Source organism: Lotus japonicus, chromosome 5 (genome assembly GCF_012489685.1).
Source record: "Lotus japonicus ecotype B-129 chromosome 5, LjGifu_v1.2".
NCBI lineage: Eukaryota > Viridiplantae > Streptophyta > Magnoliopsida > Fabales > Fabaceae > Lotus > Lotus japonicus.
The window spans coordinates 3,627,079-3,638,178 of record NC_080045.1 but is presented as its reverse complement, the minus strand read 5'-3'; the positions used below and the strand labels follow the sequence as shown (position 1 = coordinate 3,638,178).

At 30.0% G+C, this 11,100-nt stretch overlaps 1 protein-coding gene across 1 annotated transcript; it reads left to right on the top strand.

The window, feature by feature from the left end:
• The first annotated feature begins 1,217 nt into the window (after positions 1–1,217).
• Positions 1,218–8,462, top strand: LOC130717475 (DNA glycosylase/AP lyase ROS1-like). The gene is made up of 19 exons (XM_057567706.1): positions 1,218–1,305; positions 2,304–3,146; positions 3,583–3,673; positions 3,752–3,852; positions 3,937–4,226; positions 4,547–4,626; positions 4,736–4,820; positions 4,928–5,019; positions 5,101–5,169; positions 5,251–5,287; positions 5,367–5,449; positions 5,950–6,312; positions 7,244–7,280; positions 7,366–7,423; positions 7,711–7,793; positions 7,875–7,940; positions 8,019–8,133; positions 8,206–8,244; positions 8,335–8,462. Exons 1-19 carry the CDS (start codon positions 1,218–1,220, stop codon positions 8,460–8,462), a joined length of 2,748 nt encoding a protein of 915 aa, XP_057423689.1.
• Positions 8,463–11,100: the final 2,638 nt, after the last annotated feature.

Below are 11,100 nucleotides of genomic sequence, written 5' to 3'. Positions count from 1 at the left end.
CGAGTTAGTGAGAGAGAATAAATTAACCCATGTGTTATATTTTCATTGGAGAACAGTAGCAACAGGACTTATGGTACTATACCTAAGTTTTACCCTAGTAGATAGTCTCTGGATTTTGCGATGAAAAACAAGAAAATAAAATTTGCAAGATCTAACATAAGAAACCTGGTTTATTCCAATGGCTATCTTTTTATTTGAGATCAGGGTATCCACCGCTGATAATAATGATTAATTATCTCGTTACGGGTGTTAGCACTAAACTGTAAATGACTGGTCATAAAATGCGCTAAATTCCCATTGGCAAAGGTCAGCCATTAACTATCTTTAAAATAATTATAATCTTCTCATATAGTTGTTCCATCAAAATATGTTATTAATGAGTTTAATTTTTCTACACTAACTTTGCAAAATCGTGTTGCACATGTATCCAATAGAATCCATCAATTTAGAATAATATAATTGAATTTGAATTTAAGAATATTTAAAATGGAAAGTGTAGAGATGTAACTGAATGTATATGTAAATATTTTTACAATGGCAGCATATATATATTAATTTTTTTTATTTTCTAAATTTTTCAATCAATGCTATTTAATTCATTATTACTTTTCTTAATTTTTAATCAATGCTTAAATTCAATCAATTAACCATATTAATTATTTTTTTAAATATATAGTCAATTATTGTTTAAATATTCATTTTTGATTTATTTATTTAAGAAATCTCTATAACAAGTCATTATTAAAAAAAAAACTTTAAGTAATAAAATTAAATGTAATAAATTCTAAACTAAAAGTATTCAAAGTCAAATTTATTATAACGGCACTATTTTCAAAATGTAACAGATATATAGAATAAAAACATTTAATCTCCTATTAAATATTCAACAAAAAAGGAAAAAAATTAATAATAAAATATAATATTAAACTAATATAAAGTAATACAAAAATTTATTTAAATAATATAATATTTATCTTTTTCATCTATATATTGTGTTATATTTTCATAGTTATACTCTTTTTCCTTCTGTTGATTGTTAGAGTAAAATCATTATAAATTCTTCTCCTTCTCCTTGGTCAAGGAACTGATCCAAGCTAAAGACTAGTAAGGTATGTCTACAAAGTTCCATTTTTTTGTTCGAATTTATTCTTTTGATATCTATAACACCAGAAAATGTTTTTTCAGGGAAGAACAGAGATTGGAACGAGGAGTAAACAATGAAGGTTGTTGATAAAAATAAGGGTTGGCTTTCACCAGAGACTCCGTCTAAACCCAAGAGGCAATGCATGGTGGAAGTTGAAGGAGGTGAGTGACAAATTTTGGAGATTAAATTGTATGATTCTCATGTGAATTCAAACTGATCTGATGTTATATTCTGTCTATCGTCGAACACCAATTTTTATCATGATCCACCACAGAATTATAGCTAATGTTATCTTATGAGGAGAGAATAGATCTAGTGATTTTATCTTATTGAATAAATGTCCTATTTGCTCAACCATAACTGAGAATTTGGTCCAAATTGATGTATCACTTCATTATTTGCATTTGTTCTTATTCTTGTTGAAAATAGGGTTTAGCTTATATGTACAAAAATTGTAGAAAGTTTTCTACAAAATTCAATCATATTTTCCATGTTTCATCCTTGATAGTTTTTCTTTTTATGATGTGACAAAATATTGAATCCTAATTGAATAATTGTGTAAAACGTTTTCTCACTATCAGTGCATAGTTATTAAACTCAAAACATAGAAGTATAACTTCGTTGGATTGCATTCTCTGAATTTATATATAATTAGAGTTGGTTATAGGCTCATTTTTGAAGCGGGTTTTTATGGGTTAATTCATTTAACCACGGGCCTAGACGAGTTGGTTCTAAATGAGTCGGGATGACTGTTACTCTGTTTGTAGCATGTGGGCAATGGGTTTATGGACCTAGACTCACGGGTTAATCCGTGTAACCCGCAGTCCGAGCAGGTTCAGACCAGGTTAAATGTAAGCTTGTCTATGAAGTGGGATTTTCTAACTCAGCCCATTTACCCACATGCCTAAACATGTTAGTCTTAAACGAGTCGGGTTGGCCTGTGACCCAGTTCTATATATAATGCTCTTGACGCTTGTCATTGAGGTTAGAGTGGTCGAATTTATTTTTTTCTTTTATTTTATGCTACAAATTATTTTGATTTAAAAATGTTTATTCGTGAGATATATAATAGTACTACATATACATCATGTGCGTTATACAGTTTTAAAATATTTATAAACTATTTAATTTTATGTTCCAGCCATGTGTGTCTTTACAGGTGATTGTGGTGTTGAGTCTTCCAAGAAAAGGAAGAACAATGCAGTTGAAGTTAATGGTGATCGCTCACATATTATAATTAAAAAGAAGACATATCGACCTAAAGTGGCCACTCAATTATTCAAGAGAACAAAGAAATCTGAGCCCAAAAGTAGGAATTCTCCAAAACCTTCACTTCCAGCCAAGAAAAATATTTATGTAAGGAAGGTTCCTAAAGATCAGAGGTCATTATCTGGTGAAGACTTTGATGCCTCTTTGCCATTTCTGAAGAATTTCAAAGGTTATAAGTATGAGCAGGGTGAGTTTGAGAATCATCGATTGGGTATTGGATATAATTCGTTGCGACGGTATCAAAATGTGGCAAGTTTTTGTCAAGTGGAGAGCAGACGAATCAGAGAAAACTTTCCAAAAATGTGTAAAAGGAAACGAACTCGCGGAGAAAGACAATGTTTGGAGAAACTTTTGCTCTCATCCCCTTATGTAAAGGGGAAAAGATCGAAGAGTTTCACTAGGAAGAGAAAATGCTGGACGGTTTTTAAATCTGAAGACAACGCCAAAGTTAGTAGAGAAATGAGACTTATAATCAACAAAATTTGTTCTTTGAAGAAAAAGAGAGGGAAGCTAGTCGTTTGTGAAAATTCAAGCGAATTAGTTTCTTATAAACAACCATCCTTAGGTGTGGATATTTTACTTGATGAAGAGACATTACGAGTTTGGAATTTGCTCTCGAATGAACAAGGACATGAAGATAATGATGAGATGAAGAGGCAATATTGGGAAAATATAAGAATTGGCTACCGTGGTGTGGTTGAGTCTTTCATATCTCGTATGAACATTGTCCAAGGTATGTGTGTCCCTCTTCTTTCTTGAGTTTATATATAATGGAACCTTTTGGTGTAAATATTTTAAGAATGTCTATTCTATTAAGAGGAGTGCTAGGAATACTCACTTTAGCATTCTCTTTTTAACCCCTTTTCATAAACTGATTGAAATCCGTGTGAGTCCTACTAAATTAGAACTAAAACTCTTATTTATAGTGGACCACATATGAATTTTAGAATGGGAGTGTTTGAAACTAAGTGTTACTAGCATTTTTCTTCAATTAATGTTGTGTTCATCCTCATATTATACATTAAAGAAATTTTATAATAAGTGGTTTGTATTTTATGGTTAACATGTCTTGCTTTAATAAATATATGTCTAGTCATAAATGCACTAATATGTCTAGTCATTATTGATCAAAAAATTTGTGTTAATATTTAGATTGATATACTTTGCAGGTGATAGACGTTTCTCACCATGGAAAGGTTCAGTTATGGATTCTGTAATTGGAGCTTTCTTAACTCAAAATGTGTCTGACCATTTATCAAGGTAAAGTTAAATATATAAATTACTTAGTTTGTTTTCTTTGGTAATATTGAATATTAATACTTACCCTCTTACCAATAGCTCTGCTTTCATGACACTTGTTGCAAAGTTTCCTACTAAAATTAACTCTGGAGAATGTAGCAAGGGCCCAACTATTCCAAATAAACAAGAATTGGATCAAAAGAAATTTCTTTCTCCCTTTCCTAAATTTGATAAAGAATGTGGAAGTGACAAGGGATTTTTCAAAGTTGATGATGAGAGAACTCAAAAGAGTTCAAATTTCATGGTTAGAGAGACAGAGTCTCCTCCTTGCATGGACTTTGATAAGGAAAAATCAGTCAACATAAAGAAAAGTGCCAATCAAGTGAAAAAAGAGAAGTTATTGGAAAAGGAACGATTATGGGATTTATTAAGAAAACTCAATACTAGATTCCACCGACCCTGTGATCAAATGGATTCTGCTGATTGGGAAGCTGTAAGATGTGCTGAACCTAAAGAAGTTGCAAAAGCTATTTCATCTCGTGGTCAACACAATATTATTGCCGGAAGAATACAGGTACAAAATTGTTTATGTCGCGTTTTTGTATAAACTTATTTGAACTTATATTATAGCATAAACACTTATGCAAGTATATGATGGAGCTTATGTAAATAATGTATGGTTTGCCTTAAGTTGTTTTGAGCTTATGTTCATTTATAAGATATTTTATACTTATTTCAATAAGGTTCTCAAATGAGTTTAACAACAAGTGTTTATGCGATAAGCGTTTATGGGTATAAGCGTTTAACTAAGTTGTTTTCCCAAACGTAGTTCATAGCTACTAATAAATTTTACATTGTTACTATTGAAGTACTTATTGCATTGTGTACTTGTAGAGGTTACTCAATATGCTAATGGAGTCAAATGGAAGCGTGGACTTGGAATGGCTAAGACGTATTCCACCAAAGGAAGCAAAGTAAGTATAAGCAATATATATCATGTTGCATGATATTTTTTGTGTAATTATTTCTTTATTAGTTTTAATAATAAGTTGTTTTACACATGAAAAATTGTTAATGTTATAGGGAATATCTTTTGAATATATATGGACTGGGATTAAAAAGTGTAGAATGCATACGCCTTTTAACACTTCAACATAGGGCTTTTCCGGTAAGAATATAAGATGACACACATTAATTTATTTTTTTCCAATTATTTTTGCTACTTTTGTTAGATAATTATGTTTACTATTCTTTAAAAATATGTCGCTACGTTAGGTGGATGTAAATGTTGGAAGAATTGTTGTACGTTTGGGATGGGTTCCCATCCAATCATTACATGAACCAATTAAATTACATAATCTAGAGGAGTAAGTATTAAAATATTTTTGGTATTAAATTTTCTTCAATTATATATCAATTCATTTATTACTTATTTTATTGTAATCCAGGTTTCCACATCCTAACAAAGTTCAACAATATCTTTGGCCACGACTGTGCACTCTAGATCAGCGTACATTGTAATTTTCAAAAACCTTTCATATATTTGTCTTTTTTATTATTGCTAACATATCTCATATCTATGACATGATTTTACATAGGTATGAGTTACATTATCAGCTGATAACCTTCGGAAAGGTACATATTAACATTATCCAAAAGAATACTTCTTTCTTTATTATATAAAAAAATTGAAATCATCTTAAATTATTTTCAGGTTTTTTGCACAAAGAAAACACCCAATTGCTCAGCTTGTCCGATGAAGAATGATTGTAAATATTATGCAAGTGCTCTTGCAAGGTACTCTTTGTAAATATTATATTTTGTTGGATATTTAATGCCTTGATAATGCAGGAAAATTGAGACCTTTAACAATGCGCGCGCACGCACACACACACACACACACTTTATTTTAGTGAATAAAACATGCTCCATTTAATCTTCGGACAAAAGTATCAACAAAGAATTATGATGACCTCGAGTAAGAAACACTTTAGACATCATAACTTATTGTTTAATGTTTGCATCTATAGTTATGGACTTTTATCATTGCTTGTTATTGTAACTTATCCTTTAAAATACTTTTTTTTGTTTGTTTTAGAGGAGCCGAATTTCACCGAAGGTAGATATGGATATACAAGTTAAATAGAAAAAAGTAAAAGTATAGTTTTTAATATATAAGTATATTTAATTATATCATTCTCTTTTGAAAGTGTTGGAATGTAACCATTTTTTCTTTTTTGTACCTCTCTAATTTTGAATAATTAGAGTAGAAAATATAATGATGTGCTATTGTGCAGTACAAAGTTGGCTTTACCCCAAGGCAACTTAACCAAGGTAGTGAGTCAACAATATGAGCCTATAATTGAGATGCCACCATCACCGGAACATGAAAACTCAAAATTGGGTGAATTAGAAGTAAATAACAATGACGAGTTTTTCAAGAATGATTTTCATGATGATATAACTGAAGATATTGAAGACCTTCCAACAATCAAGCTGAAAAGTCATGAATGCTTCTCAAAAGCACATGATTATTCTTGTGAAAAGTCTGAGCATGTCATGAATATGTCAACAACTTTGGTCACGTTAGATGCAGATGCTGCAAATATTCCCTTGCCAAAAATGAAAAGTGTTAGTCGCTTAAAGACCGAGCGTTTGGTGTAAGTTTCTTATGGCCCTCTATTCATATGTTATCTTATCCTAATATTAAGTATTAAAGTTTTCTTATTAGGGACTAATTTAATCAATATTTTTTATGAATATTTGTCACCACACATTTATTATTATAATAACTTTTACGTATGAAAATATAGTAAAGTTGGTATTCTAAACATTTTGTATTAATGATTTAAATTTAAATTTCAAGTTTTAGTTACCCTTTATAAAAACAATCTTTTTTTAATAATAGTTAACTATAACCTTACCATTTTATGCATGTTATTTAAAAAAAAAAAACTATCCCCTGCTTATTATAATGTTTACAATTATGACATTCATACAAATTTTCATTATTTCAAGAGTTTGAAAATAAAGTTGTTTTCCTGTTTGATATTAGAGATTTGGATAAATAAGATAAATGTCACAAAAGACATTGTACTAGTTAGCCATAGATATAGTAGTTGTAGGAAAATTGTCTTGCTTGAAAACTTATTTTTAGATATTGTTCACTTTTTAATTTTTTATTGTATAGTTAAAAGATTATGTGCATGCTCAATAGAAGAAAAGTTCAATTTTCATCCATGAGAGTACTAACTTTGAAAACTTTTATTATTGGTTTGTATTAAAATTATAGAGACTAATTGATAAATATTAAATTCTAGATTTTTTTACAACTATTCTAAATTTGCTAACTTAGTGTAATCTTATATAAGTGGTCGATTTCATGACTCAAACATTTGACTTCATTATTATATAACAACAACTCTAGTTGTTGTAAATGACTTGCCTTCAATAATATGTAAATATTGTAATGAAATTACTTAACTTTAAGATATTTTTTAAGTAAATAATTTTTCTCTTTAAAATTCTCAAAGAAAATAAGTTACTTAATTTGAATACTTTAATTTCTGAGCCTTATTCTTTTCAATGCAGCTATGTTCTTACTGATGATCACCCTCTCCTAAAAGAGGTACACATCCTTAGTTTTTAATTTACACACACAGATATGTTATATATTATATGTGTACATATTCATACTATTTTTCTTTTTACAGCGTGATCCGCGAGAACTTGATGATCCTTCTCCTTACCTTCTGGTTGTATGGACTAAAGGTATATAATATTATTGAATTTTACTTCTACAATTACAATCACAGAGAAGATGTAGTATGCAAATAATACCAATTTGAAATTAATTGTTGGAATTTTTAATTACTTTAGAGTTTATGATATAATCATAATATCAATTGATTTTTAAATTAGTAGTTTTAAATGTGTAGAAACAACTTTCTCACTTTCAATATTCAAATTTAAATATAAAAAAATGCTTATATTTGGTTGTGAAGAAAAAATTAAAATTATTTACATTGTTAAATATGTATTTTTTGTATATTAATAAGGGGAATTAGAAATCTCATCCGAGTCAACCAAGGATAACCTGCTGGAGGACTGCAATAGTCTAACCGTTCCTGGAACTCTTTTGGTGAGTGAAAGAATTATTATTTGAAGTTTCATCAAAATATTTTACAAATAAAATAAATATATTCAATAATTTATGAAACAGATACCGTGTCGAACTGCAATGAGAGGACGTTTCCCACTTAATGGAACATACTTTCAAGTTAATGAGGTGAATTACAAAAACTATTCATATTTGCCTAATAATTTTCATCACACATTTTTTTATTTCTTATTTGTTCTTATATAGGTTTTTGCTGATTACGCTTCAATGATACACCCAATCAATGTTCCTACAAAATGGTTATGGAATTTAAAGAAAAAAATAGTATATTTCGGGACAGGAACATCATCAATAATGAGAGGTAAATGAACTTGATATATTGACTTAATTATTGTAGTGAATTTTTTTCAATTTTCTATTTAATGCAATGCAGGTTTGTCATTGGAGCAAATTCACGCTTGTTTTCAGAATGGTAAGAAAACAATATATCAACGTATTGATTACAAACTTCAAAGTCAAGGATTGTGCTCTTTTTTGAAATATTTTCATTTTCATATTATAGGTTTTGTATGTGTGAGAGCAATGGATGCAAAGACTAGAGCTTCGAGGCCTATATCATCTATATTGCATCGCAACACAGTTACCAAAGTTGGAAAGGAAAACAAAAATGTTCTGGTTAATGAGAAATAGAAAAATTATTCTATAGACATGAAGCTAGCCTGATGGATCGGGCATCAAGTCATTATTAAAAAGATTTTTAATTTATAATGCGTCAAACTAAGGATTACATGACTCAGTGGAGTCTTTGGCACATTTAGTGCTCATTTCAAACTTTGCAAGTTTAGTTTTGTTATTGGGGATATTTTGCATCTTAGATACTTTTATGGTATTTTCTTCTGGTACTTTATTTGTTTGGAATTTCTTGGATGTTTTGTTGTAGTGTTTGGTTAAGGCTTTTGGCGTTATATTGTTGGGGTGCTTGCTTTTGTGTTAAGAATATTGTCTATGGTATTTTGTTCTGTTCTATGATATACTTATTTTCTTATGATAATTATCTCCTGCAGTTATCTCTTCATTATGAATAAAATATTTTTCTGCTATGACTTAAGTTATTTTTAATTGTGTATATGTGTGTGTAATGTTATAAAAAGGTGAATGTTTAATTTATGGATATTTTTGTATGAACCACCATTAAGATGTTGTCATATAGTTAACAATTAAATTAATGGAATTCTTTTTTGATAAAAAGTCACATGACTTAGTGGAGTCTATTTGCGGGTTTAGTGTCTGGTTTCCATTTCAAACTTTGAAATGTTAGTTCCATCATTAAAAATATTTTGCATTTGAGAATTTTCTTTTGTTTGGGGTGTTTTGTTCTGGTACTTTATTTGTTCGGTATTACTGGGTTGTTTCGTTGGGTGTTTTGGTTAAGATTTTTGGTGTTATATGTTGAGGGACTAGATTTGTTGTTGATAGTATTGCCTAGGGTATTTTATTCTGTTTCTATAATATACTTATTTTTTTGAGATAATTGTCTCCAACAATTATCTCTTTATTTTGAATAAGATATTTTCTTGTTTTAAATAAAATATGTTTTATGTACTCAATATAACAATTTAGATTATTTGAAAGTGTGTATAAATATGTTAGTGATTAGGTTATAAACATGTAGATGTTTAATAACGAAACATTTTTTTATGAACAACCATTAAGATGATATCGTATAATTTCATAGTTAAATTAATAGAATTCATTTCTATAAAAAATTATTTTTGTTATGTAGGTTTAAATACACTTTTGACCCCTTAATTTTATCTTTGAATGATTTTAGTCCCTTGCTTTTAATTGCTTGATTTTGATCTTTGCAATTTTCGAGGTCCCTTCATTAAAACACCACCTGATTTTTCATTAAAACTGCTTATGTGGTTGCTGATGTATTTTATTATATCATCTTAAATGACATGTAATCATGTAAATTAATTATATTTATTTAATATTATTGTAATATTTTATTTTTAAAATAAAATAGTTTTTGGGCGAGTGAACAATCACTTAAGGTAATGGTCTCTCATCTTTGCCTTATAAGAATTATTCTCATTCTTGAGCGGTGAATTTCGCCCGAGTAAATGTAAAAGAAGGGAAAGAGAGGAAGTAGGATTCCGATGGGAAACTATGTTGGGCCTACAAAATTGAAAGATAGAACTCATACATATAATATGATATTTGAACTTTTAGGAGCATAAAAACAAACGCGATTAAGACTCAAATAAACAAGATAAACAATATCAAAAGCAAAACAACTGCAGATTCTTTCTTGTATTTTATAATAGTAAATTGTATTCTATTGTGAATAACCATGAACTTCATTTGTTCTTATCAACAATGTTCACCATCTACATACTCTCATTGTACGAATTTTTATTCTTTACGTCCTTGAGACACAGGGATTCCTTATTAACCAAACCTTTGAAAGACGTACATACGATAGAGATCAGAGATCTTCACGATTGAGCCATCTCTATTTCTACACTTATTCAAAGACCCAAGTACTAGTCGCAACTACTTCTATTTCAACTCTCCGCACAACAAAGCATTGACCTATGTACAAAGAAGATTGAGATAAGAAAAAATGTAAAGAAAAGAAGAAGATACGAGTGAGTCAACATGATCGTTTTTTGATATGGTGGTGTCGCAATGTTCTCCCAAAATTAGAGCTAATGGATGTTCTTGGTCTTCAATGGATGTGAACCGTCTTGGATGAGTTCTCCGATACAGTGGTGTGTTGTTGACACAACCTGCAAAGGCACTTTAGGGCTCAAGACAGTATGAGAACACTAAGAGAGAAGGTCAAATTCATTAAAGGACAATAAGTTAGCAAAATGAGTAATGCTTATGCAAATGAACGATCGAACATGTATTTATAGGAATGATGAGAGTCGTGCTCGAGGTTCTGAGCTTTGATGAAGTTTTTATGTATGACTTTTGAGATGATGACTGGTTGTAAGAAACCTTGCAATTGTCTTATATATGTGCTAGCCTAAGTCCGCTCGGCTAATCGTTGGACCAGATTTCCACCTGATCCAGCAATTTTTCCAAATCTCTCTCCATTTTCCAAAATACCATTATTTATTTGAGGCCCCTAGCCTCTTCCTGCACAGTCTTCAGGTGCACTTTGGCCATATTAGTCTGTTTTGATAAACTACCAAAAACTTTCCACCCCCATGGGAATAACTTTGGAGCTAAATTTGACATTTTATCCAACATTACCAAATGTGTGGCCTCAACACGTTCCATTCAGCTGGTTTCAAACATCATAATCTTCAAGTCA

Coding starts and splice junctions, on each gene's coding strand:
- LOC130717475 (XM_057567706.1), top strand. CDS start 1,218: ATGAAGGTTGTTGATAAAAATAAGGGTTGGCTTTCACCAGAGACTCCG. Junction 3,674..3,751: donor GTGTCTGACCATTTATCAAG/GTAAAGTTAAAT, acceptor TCTTACCAATAG/CTCTGCTTTCATGACACTTG. Junction 7,281..7,365: donor ATCACCCTCTCCTAAAAGAG/GTACACATCCTT, acceptor TTCTTTTTACAG/CGTGATCCGCGAGAACTTGA.